At 44.3% G+C, this 26,145-nt stretch overlaps 1 protein-coding gene across 1 annotated transcript in view; it reads right to left on the reverse strand.

Moving 5' to 3' along the window:
- Positions 1-19,591: 19,591 nt before the first annotated feature.
- Positions 19,592-26,145, reverse strand: part of LOC143832727 (heparan sulfate glucosamine 3-O-sulfotransferase 3B1-like) — a 40,246-nt gene continuing 33,692 nt past the window's right edge. Inside the window, exon 2 of the mRNA XM_077327552.1 lies at positions 19,592-22,921. Within this exon, the coding sequence (XP_077183667.1) occupies positions 22,303-22,921 (619 nt within the window). The 3' untranslated portion in view covers positions 19,592-22,302. The remainder of the gene's footprint in view (positions 22,922-26,145) is intronic.

Raw genomic sequence — 26,145 nt, forward strand, 5'->3', positions numbered from 1 at the left:
TCCACCAAGGTGTGCATGGGGAGTTCAAGGATGAAAATTGATTCTCAGGCATATGGGAGGCCTATTTGGATCAAGACCATGGCATACAGGCAGAGGGGGCTTCTGATGCCCTCCATGCCATTTCCCCGACCTGAAATAGCCCCAGGGACAGGTATTTGCCCTGTTAAGGGCTACACATACATCAATGGGTTATCCATACACTTTTGGTTACCTTACTGAACTGATATTCCAAAGTACACTGTTTCAGAACACTAAAGTTCCATTTAGATCTCCTGGTTAATTGTTGTTGAGAGTTCTGTCTTTAAGGGTTTTTTTCCTAATCTACTTCCAAGGCTGTCTGAAGTGGTGGTCATTAAATAATGTGTGTGCAATCTGTGATGAAGTACTTTCTTTTGTTTGCCCTGATTTCTGACTCTGATTTCCTGCTTAACCATCATCTTTACACTCAGTCCCCACAGTCTACCAGTCTTTCATTGCAGGACACCTTTCTCCCACCCCCAATGGACATTTTTTTCATCCCTTTCCTCCTAACCTCATTTCTGTGCTTTCATTTACATAGGTGAGGGCTGAGAAGAATTTTCAGGAACACTCAAAACATGCTAATATAAATTCTAATTTTTATGAGCAGCGCAGGAAGGAGGACTAGAAAGGATAGTCAATTATATGAGGATCACAGTAAGAATGAAGGTTCTGGGTAGTGTTTTTTATTCTTTGATGAAGTGTTCTGTGAAGCACAAAAGCTTACATAGAATTCCTTTATGCTAACTGACACAGATCCATCACATAACTTATTCTGCTCCTCTTATTCTATGAGAGAGCAACCTGGCATAGCCTAGTTGTTATTAGGTCAAATTTCCACTTAGCTTTGTCAAGGCACATGTCAAGGAAGGCAAGATAATGAAGAAAGTCACAGGGAACTGATTTGCTGGCACACAATCCCCTGGCCTAATCACACACACGCTGCCCAGAATTCCAACAGATCCGCCAGTCATAAATCCTTTCAGCAGCCGACTGCCACACTTGCTGTCATCACTGCTCCAAAGACCTGAAAGTGAACAGATGGATGATTCCAAGAATCACGTTCACAGGTATGTGGAGAAAATGTGTACACAGCACTCTCAGCTAGCCCAAGTTTATGTGCTAAGTCAAAGTATTCCATTCATTTGTTTCTGTATGTGCGCACAATGTAGAAGAGAGGAAGAGATGTTTTTTTGTACCCTGCCTTTGTACTACCTGAAGGAGTCTCAAAGTGGTTTCCATAGCCTACCCTTACTTTCCCCCCAACAGACACCCTGTGAAGTAAGTGGGGCTAAGAGCTCTGAGAGAACTTTGACTGGCCCAAGGTCACCCAGCTGGCTGCCTGTGGAAGAGTGGGAAATCAAACCTTGCTTTACAGATTTCAGGCTGCCACTCTTTAACCACTATACCAAGCTGGCTCTCAATGTAGTATTGGAAGAATCATGGTCAACAAGAGTTTAAGAAAAAAAATTATGAGGGCCTTGGTGACTGAGGGTCCACAGGACCAGGAAAGTCAAGTGATTTGTTTTCATATAATGGCTTCGGTTAGTTGTGACTGGAGTCCAAAAACATTTCTGTTCATAATCCTAGGTCTGAATGCCCAGTTCAAGCACCATGTCTGCCATTTTCTCCTTTCTTGTCTGTCAACACTGGTGGATGTATTCCAATATGATGACAACCATTGTGAAGCAAACTGTAATGAAAACATTCAGCATAAGGAACAAGAACTCACTTTCAGACATATCAGCTGAAGTTCTTGTCCCTGAGTTACGGCCACACTCCTAATGGCATTTATTATCTCTAATGCCTCTCTTCTCTGCCCTTGACATTTTCTGATTGCTAGGGATGGGCACAAAGTCAAGTTCATAATGAATTTTGTCTGGTTTGTGGTTATGGATTGTATAGCATGGATCCTCTGCAAATTAAAGACACCTAACTGTCCGTGGATTTCTGGCTGACAATCCTCTACTTGCCCGCCAAGTTTGGTGAGAATTAGGTATGATTTTCCACTACCACACAAAAGGAAGGTGACCTTATACTCCATTGTTTCCAAAGCAAAACAACAAAATAGCAAAGGCAATAAAAGCCCAGCAAAACAGAATCAGTCCCCAAGAATCTCTGCAGTAGAAACTGAAGGGGAGGCATTTTTGCAAGCACAGCAGAACCAGTGCTTTTAGGGCACTTCAAATCCAACAGGCCTAAGGTCAAGTGGGAAAGGAATGTCAGACACAGTGTATAGAATGGACCACCTGCAAGCCATACACAACAAACCCACAGGTAACACCACCCTGATGCCCACTCCTCTACAATCTCTCCAAGGTAGGGGAAGATTGCATTTCTGGGTCCCAGCAACGGTCTCTCAAAAAGATCTCCTCACTGTGCTCTCTGGAAAAGGCTACTGTAGTTACAGGAGTCTATGGAATGTCTCAGAAACAAGCCACTGACAGCATTCTCAAAAGGAAATTCTACCCCACCCAAGCCAGACACTGGAAATAGTGCAAGCATCTCTATGCTTGCAGCCACCCCCCAATTCTAAAAAGGCAGGTTCTGAAGGACAGAAAGGTAGATTTGACAAGACACTTCCAGCAGGGGCTCCCAAAACTGCTCCATGATGATGCAGGTTCCCCAGCCCCACCAGACAAGCAAGGGAAGCATGCCCACAACTCCCAACACCCACCAAAGGCTGAAACAGCCCTCATCAAATCCTTCTACTGTGCAGAGGAAAAGAAACAACTTTCAGGCTGGCCGGGTTACCCAATTCTCCAGAGGTGATTTGGATGGACAGAAAGGCAGACATGACAAGACAGGGGCTCTAAAAAGTAACCCCATGATGACAGCTTGGTGAGCACCCCAGCCCCACCAGACTGGTAGAAATCAGATCTTTCAATTTAAAGTGATTAGCAAGAAAAATTGTCTTGCATAATAAGGAAAAACTATACTCTTGCCTGACCAAGAGTCCCTTTAATGCCCAAGCCCTATCCCCCTGTTGCCTTGAAGTTTTGTAAATAGTTAAATTGAGCAAAGACAGTCTCTTTAAAAATGTATCCATTCATGAACCACCATGAACAGTCACAAACAGCACCAACATTTGTGGAATGTTCGTGCTGCATCTCATTTCCCCAGAATGCACTTTACGGGGGGGGGGCATAACCCAAACTTACCAAATTGGAGGGCAAATAGAGGATAGTTATCCAGAGATCCTCTTGACCTTGGTGTCTCTAACCCATGGGGGCATTCTACTGCATCATGAACCTTGTGCACTGAACTAGTTTGTATAGCATCAAAAAGTCCATGATGATTCATGGTTCACAAACCATGCATTCCATGAACCATGAACTAACCCACATTTTCCTGGTTCATGCCCATCCATTCTTTTGACTCATGAAGTATCTTGCTGGATGTATTTTTAAAAGCTGTTGGGAGTTCGTTTGTTGTGATACAGGTTTGTATTTCATTTAACCACATGATGCACAGAACAATGGAATCCTCTGGCAATTCATCCCATCATTAATGTTTTGGAACATGTATGTATCAATCAATATTTATTTATGGTCATTCAGACCAAAATAAGGAACATGTATGTATGTATTTATTCATTCACTTATTTATTATTATATTTCTATACCACCCTCCCATAAGGCTCAGGGCGGTTTACACAAAACATAGAGATCTACATCACAATCATAACAACAACAATCATAACAGTAGGTTTCAAACTGAACAACAGTGTTATAATAATTCACATTACAACAATAACTTTCTAAACACAATCCCATAGGGAGGTCAGTTTGGATTCAGATTGTGGAAGAGGGTGTCTGGGAGACCAGAGGGGGTTGAGTTGATCAGCCTCAGCCAAATGCCTTGTAGAGGAGCTTCCTTTTACAGGCCCTGGGAAATTGTGGAAGATCAGGAAGGGCCCTGATCTCTTCAGGGAGCTCGTTCCACCAGGTGGGGGCCAGGACAGAAAAGGTTCTGGCCCTAGTTGAAGCCCAACATGCTTCTTTTGGGTCCGGGATCACCAGCCAGTTGGAGGTGGTGGAGCATAAAGCTCTTTGTGGGATACAGTCAGAGAGGTGGTCTCTCATGTACACTGGGCCCAGACCACATATGGCCTTGAAGGTGATTACCAAGACCTTATACCTGATCCAAAATTCAACTGCGAGCCAGTGCAGTTGTTAGAGGCTGGATGTGGGATCTCCATGGTGTATTTGTGAGGATGCTGGCTGCAGAATTCTGGACCATTTGCAGTTTCCAGATCAAGGTTAAGAGTAGGCCTGCGTAGAGTTGCAGAAGTTTAGTCTCGAGGTGACCATCACATGGATCACTGTGGCGAGGTGTTTCGGGACCAAGTAGGGCGCTAGTAACTTGGCTTGGCGTAGAAGGCCTACCACACTAGTCATGTCTTGGAAATTAGACTTCCCAGAATAATATGCAGAAGAAGAGCTAAAGGAATCTCAAAGTGGTTTATAAACACCTTTCCCTTCCTCTCCCCACAGCAGACACCCTGTGAGGGAGGGTGGTGGAGCAGTTCTGAGAGGACTCCTTTGGAAGAGCAACTCTAATAAAACTGTGTCTAACCCAACTGACTGCATATGGAGGTGTGGAAAACCAGTCTCCAGATATGGTTTGCAGTATGCATTTGTGGGTGTTATCTTTGACTTCTAGGAATGTTCAGACCTGTCATTTTTTCGCATTCATACCCTGCTTCTTATCATTGATCCTTTCAGCTTTTAGAGGAACGTATTAAGATGGTGAGCACCTTCCAAAAGTTGTGCATCTACTTATTCCTCTCCAACCAAGCTCTGACTCAGCCTAGCCCTGCTTAGCTTACAAGATCCTGGCCCAGAGCAGCATGGCTACAAGCCAGTAGGAAAATAGAAGTCTGATGCTGATGCTGCTCATTGATACTTTATTGTTCCCATTTATTAATTATCCAATACTCACTCTGAGTCAATTGATGTGATGTTACTGTGAACTCTTCAGACATGCTTTTCCTAACAAAGACTTTGCTAAGAATCACTGTGCAGACATCTAAACTTTGGGTCTGAGGGTCGACTGGAGGCTTGGCACATCAGATGTAACAGCAACTAGTCAGTGGTGATTTTCATTAAAGTCATTAGAGACACTTGTAGGATATGCTGATGTAGTCCTCCTGGGAAGGCATTCCCAGAATTTTCTTTTCTTAGTCTCTCTTACTTTCAGTGCATCTAAAATTACCTGTTGGTGTTTCATGGGTTATAGTGGTCTCTGGAGGTTATTGTCCTAATGATGTGTGATCATATTACTTACGGCAAAATCCTAAGCATTGCAGGAATTTTCTAGCCCCCCTAGTTTTAGAAAGAAATTTAAATCATGTCAGCATCACATCTGGAATTCAGAAGCCAAGGAAGAAATTTCTTATGCGTGTTTTAAACATCTTGGCTCTAAAATCTATGGATGGTTTGCTTGTTTTTGCAGTGCCATCTTGTTGAATATTTGGGGATAGCAAATGCTGGACTCTCGCTAGTCTACGAGCTGGCTGTAAAACATAATTGTCAGGAAGTATATTATGAAGATGATGCAGCACATAGAAGGCACAAAGACTAGCCAAGAGATTCAAGGCATGAATGAAGAAATGACTCGTGTTCATTAGCCATGGCTTAGTACTCCCCTCATCCATCCATATTACGTATGCATAAAAATGCAAAGGAAGTGCAGCCTCTACTTCACTGGATGTGTTCGAAGTGGTCCTTTCCCCAAAGCTGGTCACCTGTGAGGCGCAAACTGGAGACAAGTCCGTTTAAATTAAGACTGTTAAAAGGAACTGGCTATGTGGGTGCAGGGACGATAAACCCATGGGGTTACATGAGTCCCATGTTGGGATAGTGTTTTTCTTCCTTTTAGGTGTCCATTTGTAATATGGAGGGCACAGTCTGCATAGGGACACAAGTGTGGAGCGACAAATCTACCCCACACGCTTGTGTTCTCATGCAGACTGCGCCCTTCACATTGCAAATGGTGGTTATTTAGTTACCTTAGTTTCTATATTGTCCCTTCCTGGAAGCAGAGAAACACAGTTTAAAAAATACAGATCAAAACCAGTTCCCCTTCTCACACCTACTTAAACATCCTTCACCAGCTGCCCAGACTGATTATAGTATAAAATAGGAGGAAGGCCTGTATAATTTCAGACAGCCTCAGCCATAAACCTGGCAGAAGAGTGCCATTTTGCAGGCTGCGCAGAACTTTGGCAGCTCTGTCAGGGCCCAGATTTCTACTGGCAACTCATTCCACCAGGTTGAGGCCAAGGCTGAAAAGGCCCTGGGTCTGACTGAGACCAAGCAAACATCTTTAGGGCTGGGGATTACCAAGAGCCTGTGTTAGCAGAGTGCAAAACTCATCAGGGAGCATGCTGGGAGAAGTGGTCCCTCACTTATATGGGGGGAAGCAAAAGGGTACAACTTTGAAACCCTTCCCCATCTTCAATGAGATCAATGTTCATCACACAAAAGAGAGCCAGTGTGGTGTGGAGGGTAGAGCGTCAAACTGGGACCTTCAATTATGAAATACACTGTGTGACCTTGGCCAGGAACTCTGTATCAGTCTAAGCTACCTCATAGCATTGTAGTGAAGATAAATGGAGAAGGGGAGAAAGAACCCTGTACAACAGTGGTCCCCAACCCCTGGCCCGGGGACCGGGACCGGTCCGTACTTTAATTGGTACCAGCCCACGGCTTGTCCTCCTCTGTGGCTGCTGCCTTTGGGGCTGCCCTGCCACTCTGCTGCCGGCTCACCTTTGCTGCTCTCTGGTGGCCGCTATGGCTGGGGCTCCCCCTCAGAGTGGCACTGCACAGCTGCTGCTGGTGGCGCCCCCAGCAGGCAGCAGGAAGTCAGGGGGAAAGCAAGCAGAGCAGGGGCTCAGGCCGCGGCAGTGACGTCCCTCAGCAAAAGACTACCCCCCCCCCGGGCCTCAGTAAAATTGTCAAGCGTTGACCGGTCCCCGGTGATAAAAAGATTGGGGAGCACTATTGTACAACACTCCAGGTTTCTTCGAGGCACATGGCATTAAAAGTAATGGGTAGCTATATGAAGCACGTGAAAACTCCAGTTTATAAGCAAGTTTAGAGAAATAAAGATATCCATGTGTTTCTTCTCCATGATATATCCATGGGTTGATATGTTCTTCACTACACAGGGAGAAATTTCACATGTGAATTGTTTGCACAATATGATTGAAAATATGGCTCCTTTGTGTAGGGTTGGTTTTAAAAAACAACAACTTTGGAATGGGGAATTGAACTGCTTTCGGAGGAAAGATGTGCTGCAGCAAACTTGGTGGCTGAGCTATCTTCCCTGAGTGGCCTAGTGGAAACTGGGAGACAGCTACTAGAAGATGTTCTGGAGACTAGACAGTGGCCCTCCATGTTCATGCCGCTTAAACACTGGTTGTATGCCACTCAGGGACATAAATCCTATCTCAGTATGATATATGCAAGGATACCTTAATAACCAGGCTGGGTAAGAGGCTTGCAAGCCAACACGCTCTGCCAGGAATGTCATCAACTAACAAACGGCCTGCAATTAAGCTTTCAGAAACCTCTGCCTTTAGGTAGGCCAGTGAGAAATATGGTTCAAATGGAGATAATAGAGGTCTCTGATGTACAAACGGCACCCGTGGCATATTGGCTGGAACTGATCCCTCCAAGGAGCCCCTGCCTACAGGAACCGCAGCCACTTCCTCTGGGGAGACGTTGAAGCTCGACCCTTGATCATTATTAAAAGTGCCAGCTAACCATTTGGGCATTAATGGAGTGTTCTTTCCCAGTCCTCCTGTAGTGCTTTTTTATTAATTCTATCCTATATCTTATTTTTATTATGATTATATAATTTGCCAGCACTGTTCTTTGACAAATGCTGAACATTCTCATTGATCCTCCCTTCCTGTTCACAAATCAGTCCCAGCTCCTGCCATTATGTTTCAATAACATCAGGTGCAAATAGATTTCTTAAAAGGGCCAGTGTCAGTGGAATGGCATACTTGCGTATTTCAGTGAAAATGAAAAAGGACTATGGACAAAGTGGATGGCAGCCATGGAGGGGGGCGTGCAAGGGCCATCTGTGACATGAGAATGACTGATAACTTCTTAGGGGCTGGGAAAGCCCCTCCCATGTCCCGTGTTGGCTGCTGAGAAAGTTTCAGTGGAATGAGGGCCCCTTTTTCCTTTTTTTAAACTTGTGTTACTCTTAAAACTTGGAGCTAGTTTGGCAGGAATTTGTTTTTCCCTAAAGAAAAATGTATCTCTGGGGGAAGTGCAAGACAACTGCAGCTGGTGTCCTAAGTGTGCTGAGATCAATAATAAAATTGGCTCAGGATCCTTGCCCCAAAGACATAAAACTGGGCTCGCAGAGCACTCTGCTGAATGGGATCAGGGCCATGCAGGACCTGCAAGACAGAACCTAGAATATGCTGGCCTCCCCATCTAAAATCTACCCAATTAACCAGCCCCTAAGATTTTATTATATTGCCCCCACCTTTTAAATTTTTTGTGAGTGGTGGCTTTTATGCAATTTTAAGTCTAAATTTAATTTTTTATAGTTTGGGGTTAAAATGTTTAATTTATTATATGTTTAATTTAATGCTACATTTAATACTGTACTCCGGGGAATGGTAGAACTCCGGGGAATGGTAGAGGACAGGAAGGCCTGGAGGATCATTGTCCATGGGGTCGCGATGGGTCGGACACGACTTCGCACATAACAACAACAACAACAATTAATACTGTATTTTTTAGATCTGATGTGATCTGTCCTGATCTGCAAGGGAAGGGTGGAATACATACCAAGATTCATACAGGCCTGCAAACCTTGCCTACTCCAGACCTTAGGCTGGATCCAAACTAAGTTTTCTGTGCGTGTCCCAGCTAGTGGAATAGAACTTTCTTGATTCCTCCACCCTCTCCACCCTTTTGATCTTGTGAGAGACATGGGAACCAAAGTGACTTTTTCAAGCTTGGCCTGGTAAATAAAAATTCCTATGAACTCAAAGACATAAGTGGCCCAGAATTTCAAGTGTAGTTAGCTTTACAGGAAAGTAGACAGTGAGACTTTGGGGGAAACTAGGGGGCTTTACGCACCGGGATCTTTGTAGCAAATTGGTCACTGAATGAAAAATCGCCATTTAAAATAGTGGAATTCGTCGTTATGCATACCTGCCTTTGTAGTGGAATCCAGTTGCGTTTTGTAGCGTTTCTCACAGGCTTCCGGTCTCGGCAGAAATCGCTAGAAAGGAAGCGCTATTGCCGAGCTCATCCCGCCCCTGGCCGTCAAGCAGCCAATGGGCAGCCGTTAGCATGCTCCCAAACAGCCCCTTTCCCTTTAAGAAAGGTTTTTTTTTTAAAAAAAACACACCCATTGTAACGAATCTGTGTAGATTCGTTGCAACGGAGAGACCCATCCAGCTGCCTGGGGTGTTTGAGCTGTTGTTTGATCGTTGCCACGCTGCCTCCGAGTGAAACCCCCCCCCCTCACGGGCCCGATTTTCAGCTGAATGACTGTGTAAAAAATAAAGTGACTGCTTAGTAGTGTGCTTAGTGACTGAAGTGTGCTTAGTGACTGAAGGGGAGGGACTGAAGCCGGGGAAGCCTCTGTTTGAGCTGTCATTTGATCGTTGCCACGCTGCCTCCGAGTGAAAAAAAAAATCCCCCCCTCCCCCCCCTCTCACGGGCCCGATTTTCGGCTGAATGAATGTGTAAAATGTGTGTGCTTAGTGACTGAAGGGGAGGGACTGAAGCCAGGGAAGCCTCTAAACTGAAAGAGGCTCGCTGGTGCGTTATCCCCGCTCGCTCGGAGAAAAAAAAAATGGCGAACAGTTCGCCGGAAGTTTGAGGACAGGCTCAGGAGGAGGGACTTTGAAGAAACCGCAACAATGTTAACGCACAGGTCTTTTCCGCTAGTGTTGCAGATTGGTTGCAGGAGTGTATCGCTTTCCGGAGGGTGAATCCACTTTTGGGGATTTCCCTGAAAGCGCTACAAGGAAGCGCTTTTTGCAGATTGGTTTCAGGTGTGTGGCAGATTGTCGACGACGTTGTGCAAAACAGCAAATCAGTAGCGTTTTCAATTGGCAACCATTGTGCTATTTTGAAGGCGTGCAAAAAGCCCCTAGGTGATCCACTTTTATTAGGCAACGACTTGACCTTGCAGATAACAACAGGGACTGGAATTGCCAGCAGTAGGTTTGAGGCTTCAGAAGGGCAGACATCACCAGCCAAGCAATCAAGTGGATTCTGGGGCCACATGCATACCTTTTGAAGGGATGCATGTAAGGGGAGAGAGCTTTCCCTTCAGCCTAACTGGCTAGAGATGAGCTGTACTTCCAGGGGATTCTCGGACCACCCCTGGAGGCTGGCATCCCTAAACCTCAGTGGGATACAATGCCACAGTCACTCCTCCAAAGTAGCCATTTTTGCCTGCAGAGCTGTTCTGTATAGTCTGGAGATAAGCAACAGTTCCAGGCCCCACCTGGAGGCTGGCTGTCCCTGGTCTGAACATATTCCTTGAAATCTGAAAGTGGGGCCTCAAAAGTGTGTAATGCCCCCACAGCTACCTAGCACCCCCTGACCTATTTTAGGTCAAAAAAACATTGCAGAGAGGAGGTAAGGTTGCCAAATTGGTGTAGATTCATTTCTGGAATCCCTAAGTGTGCATAAACCTGATTTAGGTCAAGAATGCTGTGCACAGAGGGACCTCCTCTTAGGGCTGCCATCTTCCAAGTGAGGCTCTCTACCCCACCACCCTCACAGAGAGTCTGCTATGGAGAGAGGAAGGGAAGGCTATTGGAAACTGCTTTGAGACACCTGAAGCCTGCTGGGTCACTGCGGCCCATTCCCAGTTCTCTCAGACCTCTCACAGCCCCACATCCCTCACAGGTTGTCTATTGTGGGGAGACAAAGGGAAAAGATGTTTGTAAACCACTTTGAAACTCCTTTGGGTAGTAAACAGCAGAGCACAAAAATCCAGCTATTCTTCTTCTAAGGAGCAACCACGAAAGAAGCATTTGGGCACATACTATTTTATCAACAGTAAAAAAATGGAGACAAAAGAAACAGCGTGGACACCTGTGTACTGTGACTACTCCATGTGTATTAGGGCAGAGGGAAAAGAAGGGAAATGACGTTGAATGCAGAACTGGGAGGAATTGGTTGCCATGTAGTCTCCCCCTAAGAAGAGTCTCCAGTCTGATTTCCCCTTCACATATCTGAGGACATGACTCTGGAAAGCTCATCTGTAACCACTATGCCAAAATTCCCAAAGGTCAGTCTTCTCCCACACTCAATGAACATTCCAGGTTCTTGATACCCATATCTCCACATCCATGCCCTCATTTGTCTCCATGCCACCACAACCTCCCACACAACACACACATTCAACCCAGAAGAACCCTGAGAGGGGCATAAGGAGGAAATCTACTTTTGTTCTGCCTTAGGGCCAAGACAAATGCTAACCTTTATTTATAAAAGTCAGGAGGAATGAAGACAAGCACAGTTAATGACATAACTGGGCGAGCTTGCTTTCCAACTGGATGTTGTTTACATTTGTATGACCATCTCTTTTTTTTTTACTTAGAATTGTTTAGAAAAATGCTCTAGGAATATAGCTTCTGCTAAGCCCCAAGTGCCCTATATAGAGCGAAGGAGGATGGAGGTTTTTGTGTTAGCAGTTTCAAAGGAGATTGGGTAGGCTGATGAACCCTTCCCTATTGGCTGGTATTGGTTTATGTCAAACCACTGGAGTAGATCTTGCCTTTGCCTTCAGTCAGTCTGCTGTGCAAGAGAATTACCTTGGGCTATTTTGTTTTTAAAAATTGCTATGATTTGCTTTCATGCCAAAAAGATATATTAAAAATAATTCACAACCAGATTAATGATAGGAGGGAAAGTCATTAGAAATCAAAAAATGAGATAATTCTGCTGTAGACATGACTGATGGCAATAAATAAATCATATTTGGCTGACGTGACTTAATTAGTTGGAAATATAGTGGGGGGTTTAAGTTGCTTAGGTTAAGCTTTTAAGCTTTTGACACATAAATTCTGAGCTAAGTATCCCAGATGTCAAAGCAGGCAGCTATAGCTCTTCACTCATGTCATTTTAAACGAGAGAGAGAGATAATTCTGAAATTTGATTTAATCATTCATGGAAGACCGTGTACTTTCGTAGTTTGGGAGTTATTTCAAACCTCTGTGTACCTTAATGTCCTGGGAGTTGGGGGGGGGGAGGAGGGAGAGAGATTATGCTACTGACTGGTAAACACATTTAACAATGCATCATACTTTGTATTACCATTTTCTTGGGGAGGGGGGTTACTTGTACAAACACAGCAGAAGCTTCCTGACTTGAGATGACTGGGAAATTAGATAACACAGCAGTTGGTTTGAGTCTCCTTCTCACAGTCTAGCAAGACCAAAATATGAAATTAGAGGAGGGGTATTCAAATAATAGATTACAATAGGAATAGGCTGAGCTGCAAGAGGAAAGGCTATTGGGTAGAACCTTCCCCTGGCCAGAAACCTAAGGTTGGTGTGTGGTTGTGTAACCTCCAGCTACAGGAAAAGTAGCTAGGCCTCAACTGGAAGACTGACCTGTTAATGACTCTCCTGTTTCACTGGCATTCCCCAATCGAATGTTCTTCTCTAGTGTGTCTTAGTTTTCAAGGTCTTGCTTTCTTTAATTATCCTAGTTGTATTTATGTACAGCACCTGCTAACAGCACTGGGAATGACATTTTAATAGCCATGCACTTCTTGAGGAGGCTGGTTTTGTTTGAAGCCTGGATGAGAAGAGAAGAGCTGGTTTTTATACCCTACTTTTCACTACCTAACAAAGCGGCTTACAAACATCTTTCCCTTCCTTTCCCCATAGCAGATACCGTGTGGGCGGGTAGGTGGGGCTGAAAGAGTTCCTACAGAACAGCTCTAAGAGAACAGCTCTAAGAGAACTGTGACTAGCTCAAGGACACCCAGCTGGCTGCATGTGGAGGAGCGGGGAATGCAACCTGGTTCTCCAGATTAGAGCCTGCCACTCTTAGACACTGCACCACACTGGTTAGGGCTCACAGGACCACCAAGGTAGCTAATGATTGAAGACAGATCATGAAAATACATCCTAAACACAAATATAACCTATATACATATAAGCATCCCATACAAAAAAGCAGCTAAAACAAAAGGCAGGACAGTATTCAAGCAAAGGTTGGATACCTACTTTTCTTGGATGCTTTAGGATGCTTTGGGCTGATCCTGCATTGAGCAGGGGTTGGACTAGATGGCCTGTATGGCCCCTTCCAACTATATGAGTCTATGATTCTATGAAGAGAATGTCAGACAAAAGTATAAAAGTTTCTCAATGGTGAAAGGGGAGAAATATATCTTTAAAATTGTCACAGTTCGATTGCAGGACTATACTTGGGAGACCAGCAAAACCTCCTCCTCTAAAAGAAAGTGTGGCCACCAAAGACACTGGGCAGGTAGGTATAACCCTCCTTCCAATGGCACTACAATGATAATTTTCTCCCATAGGCATGAGAAGCTGCTATTCACACCTGTGGGAGTTGCGATGAAGTACTAAACTTAGACAGAGCATGGAAGTTGAGGTAAAACTGCACCCTTTCCCTGATCATGATGTCCCCTAAGAGAAATCCCATGTGGGTATGCAGAGATCACAGACACATTCTCTGTTTCTCTGCCCCCATAGCCATCACCACAATCATGAGTTTGAAAGGATGCTTCGAAGTTGATTGCAGAAAGATAGATAACCCCATTTAGGAGAAGCCTTTAAGGATATCAGTTGTGATACTTCTGTAGAAAATTTGTATACCAGTGGAGGGTCATATGATGGCCTCAGAAAGAGTATTTCAAAAACTGGGTATATGACAGTTCTCAGGGTTTGATGAGGACTCTCTGTACACCAGAGTCTGCCTGGCAGAAGTTCTCCCAGGTTTTCCAGGATGTAGAATCATAGAATTGGAAGGGGCCATACAGGCCATCTAGTACAACCCTCTGCTCAATGCAGGATCAGCCCAAAGCATCCTAAAGCATCCAAGAAAAGTGGGTATCCAATCTTTGCTTGAAGACTGCCAGTGAGGGGGAGCTCACCACCTCCTTAGGCAGCCTATTCCACTGCTGAACTACTCTAATTGTGAAAATGTTTTCCTGATATCTAGCCTATATCATTGTACTTGTAGTTTAAACCCATTATTGCGTGTCCTCTCCTCTGCAGCCAATGGAAACAGCATCCTGCCCTCCTCCAAATGACAACCTTTCAAATACTTAAAGAGGGCTATCATGTCCCCTCTCAACCTCCTTTTATCCAGGCTGAACATTCCCAAGTCCCTCAACCTATCCTCATAGGGCTTGGTCCCTTGGCCCCAGATCATCTTCGTTGCCCTCCTCTGTATCCTTTCAATTTTATCGATGTCCTTCTTGAAGTGAGGCCTCCAGAACTGCACACAGTACTCCAGGTGTGGTCTGACCAGTGCCGTATACAATGGGACTATGACATCTTGTGATTTTGATGTGATGCCCCTGTTGATACAGCCCAAAATGGCATTTGCCTTTTTTACCGCTGCATCACACTGCCTGCTCATGTTTAGCTGACAATCCACAAGTACCCCAAGGTCTCGTTCACACACAGTGTTACCTAAAAGCGTATCCCCCATCCAGTAGGCATGCTTTTCATTTTTCTGACCCAGATGCAGAACTTTACACTTATCTTTATTAAATTGCATCTTGTTCTCATTTGCCCATTTTTCCATAGTGTACAGATCTCGTTGAACTCTGTCTCTATCTTCCGGAGTATTTGCCAGTCCTCCCAATTTGGTGTCATCTGCAAACTTGTAGTCTGCACGGGGCTTTTTACTAAGTCCCAGTTCAAACGAATTTGATTTGCATTCTGATTTTGTGCACTTTAAATTTTCCCTCTGCAACATCCATGATTGATTCATGGTGACCCTGCCTTTCCAGAAGTGGATATAAGCCTCGATATTTCAAAAATCAGCATCAGTAAATGTGCAATCTCTGTTTTTTGTGAATTAATTCTGACTGTGCCTAGTGCCTCCAAGGCTGTAACAAAGCAGTCTTCCCTGATTGGCCAGGGCGTCAGTTCAAAGTCTTCCTGGTTCCTGGTTGCAAGTGACTGTGGTCCAGAAGCCCTCACTTCTCTCAGCAGAAATTTGCCTCTTGGTTTATTTCCCCTCCTCTATTGTCTCCCATCCTCGCCCCCCTCTTGTTCAAGAAAAGAAAGAGGCTCCTGCTGTGGTTGGCTCCCGCCCCCTCCTTCTGAGCTTCCCCAATCAAGTGCAGAACACTTTCTGTTTCAATGGGGGGGGGGGATAGAGGAAGACCCAAGTTCAAATCAATCTGAATTCAGCAGGATACACAAAGTGTGTGTGTGTGGGGGGGGAGATAAGTGCAGAATCAGCCCAGGCAGAGAAATGTCCTTCTCAGCAGTGGTCCCCACTCAACGCTTGACAATTTTACTGAGGCCCGGTGGGGGGGGGGTAGTTTACTCCTCTACTCTCAACCACTGCCCTAACACTCTCTGATCCCTATGGTAATGTTTAAACATCCCTTCAAAATAAGATACAGACACGCCACAACAATGAACATAAGGAACATTTTATTTTCATGGAAATTTTAACTCATGACAATGACAAATCAATGGGAACCCTGAGCTTGTTTCTCTGCAACGAGATAATCCCATCTGGGAGTGATGGGAGACAGACACCTGAAGTGTGTTGTAAAGGGCCGGGGGCGGGGGAGGCATCCTTCGCGGCCCACCTCCAATTAGTCGACGGATCACATGTGGTCCGCAGCCCACAGATTGGGGATCGCTACTTCTCAGTACCTGCTATTTGAGATCCTTGCAATTTGGGACATCAGGAACTGGAGCTGGGATCTTCTGCATCCAAGTATGTGTCCTACTACTGTGTTGCAGCTCTCTCGTTCTTGGCTGTTTGGTGACAAGTACCAAAAAATAGTTTCCCCTGTGGGCACTAGCTAGGTGCCTGAATATATAATGACCATATAATGCACATATAATGTTACATTACATTATTTTACTCTGGTTTAGCACTTGTCCTCCAGATTCCAAGCTTTAATTTGCTGTAGGAGGCAACATCTATAAACAGGCAACCCATAAACTAATTTATTTTTATCTGTTACCATTTTATTTTATTTTAAAAATTAACTACATTAATCTAATTGGGAGGTGGTTTATAGAATGCAAATATTAAACATATGAAATTAGGGATTGATAGGAACAGCAAAAAATGCAGTTTGGTTCCTAGCCAAACCTTGAACCAAACCCATTTGCTCTCTGACACACAACTAGCCAATGGCCCAGCAAACCTTATATAAACGGATTGCAGTTTATTGAAAGCAGCAAATACATTTTAACTGCCGGAGAGCTCCCAGCTACTCAGCTGTTCTGAGGCTTCTTGTGCAGTCCCTTTAAAGAAAACTGGGAAACAGGGAGTGGGCCTGTCCAGGGTCAGGTGCCACTTCAATAGAGGAAGACCCTGCCCATTGCCTCTTGATCTGAGAATGCCCCAAAAACATTCCGTCAGGTGACCAGCTGAGGAGGACAGTGATCAAGAAGGGGTGGTCTGTGGAGGTAGCTGGAGGAGTTGACTGCGGTGAGCCATGCAATGGCAGCAGGGCTGCAGGCAAGGAAGGAGGCTGCTCCAGCCCAGGGACCACATGGATTGGGCATCCCCCCTTGGCTAGCCTGCTTCCTATTGGTCCTGACTTTGTGGCTGCTGCTGGAAGACACCCAAACCACACAACCCCCAGGCCTCCTTGCCTGCCAGCTCTACCTCTCCACCCCTGCCCTAGGTTTGTGGGGTGGGCCTGGCTGCTGCTGCCATTGTGGGCCATGGTTATGGCCCTGCTGCTGCTGCACAGATCACTGCAGCCATCTCCTCCACCAGCTGCCTCACCCAGCCTCCCTTCTCTGCCACTGGCCTCCTCCTCTATGAGACTGCTGGGTGGGATCCCTATGGGAGGTTTGAGGGCAGGTCTCAGGCAGGAGTGAGTGAACTCATGGGCTCTCCAGGGTCCCCAGAAGAGATTGGGGGCTGCTTCCCCTGTTGAAGCAACCCCCCAACCCCAGACAGACGGCTCCCCATTTCCTAGTTTCCTAGTACACACAAAAAACCTGAAACAGCTGAGTGGTGGGGAGTGCCACCAGAAGCTCAGTTTTTTTTTTTTTGCAGTTTTTTGCTGGAGCAGGAAGCAGGGGATTAGAGAGACTTTGAGTCTCTTTAAAATCCAGCTTTCTGTTCTGGTTAGGAACTGGTACAAACCTCAAACTTCCTTAAAAGTTCATGGAAGTTCATGGTGGACCCTTCATAGGCTTCATTTACCAGTAGTTTAATTATTGCCCATCTCTACAAATAATACTGTATTTAAATGGCTGCCACACAAATACAACAGTGTATTAAAATGGATGCCACAGATGAAAAGGAACTTGTATTGACCTCTCAGAAGTAATTTACACTGCACGCTTCAGGTTTCCCACCCATTTCCTGCATTTATTTCTATTCTTTTCCTTCAAGCAGGACTTAAGGCTTGACATTACAGCCGGCAGATGTAGATAGCTGGGTTGTCCGACAAGTAGAAACCAGACTATGTGAATAGGTGCAGTACAACTTCCAGGATAATCTATAGCAACTCGTCAGTAGGCCACTGTGGTGTCAGAAAGTGAAGACTGAAGAAGTGAAGGTTGCCAACCATCTACTTGCCAAAAGCAATGGCAGGATCAGAAGACCCAAAGTAACAAATTCAGAACTGGACATTTGAACAGATTAGATGGAGATAATGGCAAGCATAGCTGAGCAAATATTCGGATTGGATCCAAATGAACGAAACCTGGGAAGCAATTAAGTGATTTCTGGCACACGTCATCAGGTGAACATTCTCCTCCATTCTTCAGGCAGCTTGGCAAGGTATAGAGCTATTGAAAGATGCCTTATTTAACTATGAATTAGAAGAAAACGAACTGCAAAACTATTTACGGAAAATATATAGAAGAGCGAGGATCCACAGCACTACCCAAGCACCTTTGCACACAGAATGGTGGCTTTGGAAATTCTTTTCTGAGATATCATCAAAACTAGTTCCAGCATTCATATCAGCACCATGAGCTTGACGGTTATTTGGAGGGCCTAGCCAATTCCTATGCATGCCTCAGTTGTCCTAATGGCAGATGGAAGAGAAGCAAACATTAATCTATCTAAGGGTCATGTAGGCATCAGAATGAACTTGAGTAGGTGTCTAAGAGCCCTCTTCACTAGACCTCCTAGGAAGTTGGGGCTAACTCACCAATTCAACTCATGTCCTGTTCACCAGAGACGATGTATCAGGCAACTTTTTGACAGACTATTCATGGCTGTTTTGCAGTTCACTTTCCTGTATTCCTCCCTAACAGTACAGTGCAATCAGTTTTTTCCACATCCATATTATCCCACAGCTTGATAGAGATTTAGTTCTCCCACATCTGTGCTGTCCTGCTGCTTTAGCAAATATTTATATAGACATGTGAACCAATCATAAATCATATAGTCATCAGCACTGTGTTTAAAAAAAAAAACACACATTCTAGTGATTAACCATTTGTTGCTCATCTGTTTAGCTCAGCAGCATGACATGCACCATTTGGCCAAGAACAACCCTGCCCCCCCCCAAAAAAAAACATCCTGCAAGCTTGCTTGGCAGACATTCAAATCATTTGGTGGTGTACAGAACAGATGCTGATCAGCTCATGTCAGATCATCACACTTGAACTCATCAGTCAGTCACTGAATTCCTGATCCACTGAGGCCAGCAGAAGATTCAGGTCCAGATACTTTGCAGTCATGGCTGCATCTTCCTACTCTAGAGAAGAAACCAAAGTTGAAAGGGGGGGAGAATTCTGATTTCCCTTATGGAGGAATCCATTAATCACCTTTCTTCAGAAGGCTCAGCAAAGGAGGGGCTTCCCCAATTTTTCCCTGCTCTGAGTCATATTGGAAGGGCAGGCTAGAAAAATATTTATTATTCTCTTCCTCCCTGTAGCTGAGCCTGTGGGAACACAAATGTGTACACACATGGTCCCCTGCCAGTCCCATGCCTCTGCCAGGTTCCACCTGGGTCTTTGAAGTGTAGTGGTTAAGAGGGGCAGACTCACATAAGGAGAACCCAGTTTGATTCCCCACTCTTCCTCCACATGCCACCAGATGGGTGACCTTGGACCAGTTGCAGTTCTCTTAGTGCACTTCCTACAGAGCAGTTCTTTCAGAATCCTCTCAGCCTCACCTGGGTGTCTGTTGTGGGGAGAGGAAAGGAAAGGTGTTTGCAATCTACTTTGGGACTCTGTTGGGTGGTAAAAAGCAAGGTATAAAAAGAATAGTTCTTCAGTTTTCTCTCTCTAATTGCCATCAGACATCTCCTTCTTGGCCTCCACAGCTACTGAGGCTTTGTCAGCTTGCAAAAGATTCCATAATGGCCAAACTTTTTATTGCCACTCCCACCCTTGACTCAAGAGAAACAATGGTAGCCATGATCTGGTAAAATATATTTTATTTCTTCATACAAAGAAATAGTATGAATTATCTGAATTTCATTTCCCTAGAAACCTTTTCTCTGTGTAAAATTAATTTGTGTTGTACATACCACAAAATACCCAATTTACAAGTTTTTGCTTGCCTTTTTTCCTTTACAAGTGGACTATTCTAAGATGTACCATGTTACAGAGAGCACAAAAATATTGCTAATATTTGGGCATACTGCACAGCTGAATACAGGGCTGAATGGAACTCAGCCATAAGTTAATGTTACTATGTAAAACAAAAAGTTTAATTGTTTCTCTGAATTTGATTGTGTCCCACTTGAGAACCAAACAAAGAAGCAACACCAATAAGGCTGCTGAGAGCAGTGAGAATGCTATACTGGTTTCTTAGTACCTCCACTGTAGGGGCTGCTCAGGCCCGATTAGCAGTTTGCTTACAGTGTTTAACAAGTACGGCATATTTATCACTGAAATTCTTCTCTGGCAAAACCATTTGGAACATGTTCTGTTGAGAAAGTAGCCATTCCACCTGCATGATTTTGTAATAGTGAAAAAAAGTTGTCAGATTACAAAACCATTTCAAAGAACGTATGCAGAAGAACCAAGTTCTGTAGTTCAGCACTCCTGACAGAAGTGTTATCACTGGAGACAAAGAGCAGCAGTAAGCAAGGAGGTCTCAAAATTCTGTGGAGCAACCAAAATCACATGGCTTGATAAGATCAAGAGGGGGCATGGTTACTTCAGGAGAGCACCAAATGGATTTGACTAATCAGAAGACCAAAATCTACATGATTTGTCTTTACACTAGACTGAAATGCAAGGTTTTATTTGTATTTGTTGCTTTACCAGCAGATATACAAATCTGGGGAGCTTATCACCAGTTATGACTGTTGTAGACTGACAGTACAACAGTTGAAGTAAAGAGGTTAGAAGAGTAAAACACCGCTGAAGGTTGCACTAAAGTTACTGATGGGCATGTCTACAAGCTTTATGATAAAGGGGATGCATACTTGTGATAGGCGCACACGCAATGCATTGTGCAGATGTTCCACATATAATCCATCTGACTGTGTCACTCAGTTTGGTGTAATGTGACTCAAAAAGTTATCTGGCTTTGATGCTCAACCCTAGGACACTTCAAGAATCTATGGTGAACCTTTTGTGCAAAGTGAACAGAAGTGGAAACCAAGAAGTGTGCACAGTCTGACTGTACCTAACATTAACCAGTCACATAAGCCCTCTGTCCTTGTTGGACCTTTCCAGTTCAGTTATGTGTGGCATACTCCAAGAAGGTGCTGCATGCCATCCACCCCAGGACTTTGCTGCTGACAAAAGAGGTGGCTTGCTTGGCACTTGGACACCTTCTGGAATTCTTTGGTGAGGTTAAGGCAGGATATACCTGTACCTCTCCAGTGCTTCTCCTAGTAGACTTTACCCAGGGGTGGTCAATCTGTGGCTCTCCAGATGTCCACAGACTACAATTCCCATGAGCCTCTACCAGAATGTACTGCCACGGGCTTGTGGGAATTTTAGTCCATTGACATCTGGAGAGCCTCAAGTTGGCCTCCCCTGAATTATCTTTCTCTTTCTACCATATAGTGCTCCCCATACTATGCCAATATTTTTGCCTAAAGCTTATGTTCAAAAGCTTTAGGCATGTTTGACAGAGGGGAAAACCCGAGTGCACTTGCAGAAGCATGACTGATGCTCATGGAGTTGAACTTTGGGCATCATCCAGCAGCAGACGCAGCCCCAATCACACATGCTACCAGTGTTTTGAACTCATACTGATCTACCCAGTTGAATGGTCCATCAGTGGCAAGTTCCAGAGGCCATCTTTCATGAGTCAGATTTAGAAACAAACCTTTTAAAAAATACTGCACCGTGACATGCCCTAAGCAAGCATTTCACATTTAACTTGTTCCTTCTGGGGAAAAAATTCAATAAATATGCATAGTTTTCAGCTTAGGAAATCCATTTAAAAGAAAGGAGACTTTATTTTCATCATCACATGGTGTGGAGGAAAGAAATGGCAGAGGTTCAGGTGACAAAATTTACACCTTGTTGCAAAGCCTGTGTGAAAACAGAAGACCAAGGTGTGCATAACTGGGGCACAGGCAGCAGCTATATGGCTGGAGAGTGTATCCTTCTGCACATATGTGCCACACCCACCTGTAAGGGCAGCTGCTTAAGCTAAGCCTAATGCTTGAGTTCCAGGAGATCATTCACCACATCTCTTACTTCATTGTCAAAGAAAACCCCTGTTGCATATAAAGTGATCGGTGAAGAGGGAAGACAGGAGATGCTACCTGAAGGACTTTGCACAAAAGTGTTTCAAAATGCCTAGTACCCGTATTGGAAAAAAAAATTGTGCTTTTAAAATAATCAATTCTTCTTTATACACCTGCATTCTTAAAAAAATATTAAATTTCTGCTAGGAAAATACACATAAGCGCTTTCCCGTTACAAACTGAACCAGGCAACCGAAGAGCAAGAGCATAGTCGAGATTCAACACTGTGGAATGTTAAAACACAGCTATGGGCTACAGTGTGGTTAGGCAGCTTAGTGAATTAATTGCTTAAGAATTAAAAATAAATTATTATAAAATAGATTTCTGTACATTTTACATATAGACCTATCTACATATAGGGAGAAGCAAGCTGAATGGCTGGATTAACTCTGACAAGGGCTTCAACATTAACCATTAATCCCAGCCAAAGTCCTGTCCAGTCATCTGATAGAACTTCATGTTGAAAGGCCGGTAGAATTCTCGTAGCCTCTGGACCACCTTCTGGTCGATGTTTGGATGGGTCCGCCCTTTCGTTTTGCCCAGGCAATGAGGCTTGCTACTGCCTTCTGCCTTTTTCAGGCATGGGAAGCCCTTGGTCTTGTTGAAGTAGAAGTGTTTATCTGTGATGATCCTTTTGAGACCCAAGAAGTCCTGGACACGGCCTAATTCACCAGCAGGGTCACTGATTAGCCTTTCCCCACTGACAAAGAGAATCTGCCCAATGGGGAAATACAGGAGCCAATTTTCCAGGTGCTTGGCATAAATGCCAATCTGGATGGCACTCCAGGTGGTATCAATGAGGCCAGTAGTCCTGTTTTTGAAGGTCAGGCTCTCGAAGGTGGGGATGTCGGGCTTCTTGGACAGAGTTTGTGTGTAGTCAGAAATGGCTCTGGTAACTGGGTCTCTCACCACCACAATGAGCTTGGTGCCCTTTGACATGGCCGAGATGCGAGCAGGTGCTTCCTTAGTGACAAAGTAGCTGGGAGTTTTCTCCATGGTGATCTGCCCATCAAGTGTTCTTGGCATCAAGTCTCTGCCAAAGAGAGGAAGGAAAGGTGAATAGATCGGTTAGGAAACAGGTTATCAGTATCAGATTGTCCATTGTTACAACAGCCCTAAATCCCTACCAAGATTACTTGTTTTGCCAAGGATCTAAAGGTTCTAATGTATCTCAGTTGGTGAAATACCTTACAACAGTGATTCTTGAACTGTGGGTTGCAATTGTCTTACCAAAAGTGAGTTGTGAGACGAGGAAGGAAGAGGAGTGATTGGGTGAGCTCAGAGAGATTGCTCTGGGAAGCTAAATAGCAAATGTAGATTTATCTCTGCATAATATACAAAGTGGCCATGAAATATATATAGCCTTTCATTCAGAAATGCTATATGGGCTATATATTTGTTAGTAAACATAAAACAAAATATAAAACCTTTTTCAAAGTTAAATGGTACAAGATTCCTGCTTTGGCTGTTGAGGAAAGGAGAAACTCAAGAAGTATGGTCCTAATTAGAAAAAAATTAAAATAAACAGCAATGTTGTAGGTGGGTCCCAAAAAGGACACAGGTCAGTATACAACCGAAAATTAAAAGATCTGTACTTAAATTTATCATTTTTCTAGTAACCCATTCAGTCTTGAACAAGTGAAAATACTAGTGTTTCTGCAAGCAGATCCATAACTGCTCATAGATTTCCATGATTTAATATTTTTAGAAATTAGAAAATAACCCTTCAAGCCTTCTCTTCAGAAGATCACTACATGTGTGTAAATGCACTATAATCCATAAAACAGGCCATAAATCCATTCAACAAGCCTAACTCAAGGAAAGTACAAGGCTAGGATTGAAACTGTACTTCCACTTAGACAAGAACACTTATGTAGGCAAGAAAGTTTCAACATGGGGCTCACTAAAAAAAAACACCTGATGAACTACTGCCTAACAGAATTCAGATTTGCAGGCAGATCAGGGCTATCAACCTCCAGATAGGGCCCAGAGTTCTCTCAGCATTACAACTCATCTCCAGAATACAGAGACTCATTCCATTTAGATATGCCAGCCTCCAGGGATTACAGCTCACCTCCAGAATACAGAGATCAGTTGCCCTGAAGATAATGGCTAGTTTGGAGGGTGGATTCTGTGACATTGTACTCTACTGAGGTCCCTGTTATCCTTAGGCTCAAAACCCACCCCCTGAAGTTGGCTAGTCTAATTAGCTGCTTTGGAAAGGAGTAACCATTGCCTGGCTGAAACCAACAACCACAAGAAGTCAAAATCTGATTTTTGCTTTATGATGTTTTCTCCTGCAGCCCACTGAGCATGAAAGGTCCAGGAACCCTGACTGAAAACAATACAATAGCCCTACATATGTATCATATTGGGACATCGAGAGATAGAAATGCAAGTTAATTACTTCAGGGGACACTGCAAGCACCAACCATGTCTCTCAGGTAGCAAAGGGGCTGTAATGGAGTCAATCTCAAAGGGGAAGTGAAGACCTCTCCAAAGAATATTTTCTTCCATGCATATAAGAAAGGCAATATACTTATTCTGCAGATGAGAGACTGTCCTGCTTTGCTCATTAACCACTTACGCTAATGTAATAAAGTCTTCTTACTCAAACAGGGCTAATCCCCCAAGTGTTTTAGACCCCTAGAACCTTAAAACATGTTCACCTTCCTTCATGCATTCCTCCAGGAAGGACCCTCCAGACTAATGTGAAAAACAGTCCAAAGACAGCTACTCTTACAAAGTCAACTGACAGGTGGCCACGAGGTAATCCAATAGCTGAAGCCTAATGCCTTTTGTGGCAGCTTTTTGTCTGCACAGAGGGACTCTCCACTAATCTGTTGACACTTCCCAATAAAGAAAATTGAGAGGGTCTGGCGTGGGGAGGGGAGATGGAGACAAGAGTTTTACATGCTGTTGCTACGCTTGGTTTACATAAACAAACCAGCAGGTACAACAAACTTCCTCTCCAAGCAAGGAGCTACAGCAATAGAAATTGTTGCATTGATTAACCAAAGAATGCTTAGTACCAGCTTGGTACCAGAGTAGTCTAAGGACTTCATCGAGATGAAGAGGCAGTTTCACTTGTTCAAAGAACCTGGAATTGTTCAGAAAATGTGACCATTTCCTGACCAAATATCTCTCCCCAAGCAATATGAATGGTCTTAGTTGGAAGATGCCTCAATCATAAACCTGGCAGAAGAACTCAATCTTGCAGGCCTTGCGGAGCAAGATTTGTCAGGGCCCTAATCTCTCCAAGGAGCTCATTCCTTGGAGAGATTAGGTCAGGGGTAGCCAAACTGCAGCCCTCCAGATGTCTGTGGCAGGGGCTCATGGAAATTGTAGTCCATGTACATCTGGAGGGCCGCAGTTTGACTACCCCTGGATTAGGTGATAACTAAATGAAATGTATTTAGGATAAACACAATTGAGAAACCTCTCAATTTAAAAATAACTTTAATTTATGAAAAGTAAGGTGATTCCTCTATCCCAAACATCCCTCACTTCTTTGTAAATAAAATATATTATTGGTTGGCTTATAAAAACACCTCAGTTCCATTCTAACTAGGGGTTTTTAGAGAAAAGATGGCTCTACTCCTTCCCAGATGCTCCCACAGAGATCTAACTGTGACTGCATGGGTGGTTAGGAGTGCAGCCTTCTAATCTGGTGAGCCGGGTTTGATACCGTGCTTCCCCAAATGCAACCAGCTGGGCGACCTTGAGCCACAGCACTGATGAAACTGTTCTGACCGAGCAGTAATATCAGGGCTCTCTCAGCCTCACCTACCTCACAGGGTGTCTGCTGTGGGGAGAGAAAAGGGAAGGTGAATGTAAGCTGCTTCGACACTCCTTTGGGTAGAGAAAAGGGGCATATAAGAACCATCTCTTCTTCGGAGCATTGTTTTGGAGAGAGAAACAGACCACCATTTTATAGTTCTGCCTTTTCAACTTCCTGCCATTAATGTCCAATTAAGCCTCTTGTGGTGTAGAGTGGTAAGTGGCAGAAATGCTGTCTGTCCATGAGGTTGGGAGTTTGATCCCAGCAGCCGGCTCAAGGTTGACTCAGCCTTCCATCCTTGTGAGGTCAGTAAAATGAATACCCAGATTGCTGGACGGTAAAACGGTAATGACTGGGGTAGGCACTGGCAAGGCCACCCTGTATTGAGTCTGCCATGAAAACGCTGGATGGTGTCACCCCAAGGGTCAGACATGACCCGGTGCTTGCACAGGGGATACCTTTACCTTTAAGGTTAT

The sequence above is a fragment of the Paroedura picta genome, chromosome 3 (genome assembly GCF_049243985.1).
Source record: "Paroedura picta isolate Pp20150507F chromosome 3, Ppicta_v3.0, whole genome shotgun sequence".
NCBI classification, from domain to species: Eukaryota; Metazoa; Chordata; class Lepidosauria; order Squamata; family Gekkonidae; genus Paroedura; species Paroedura picta.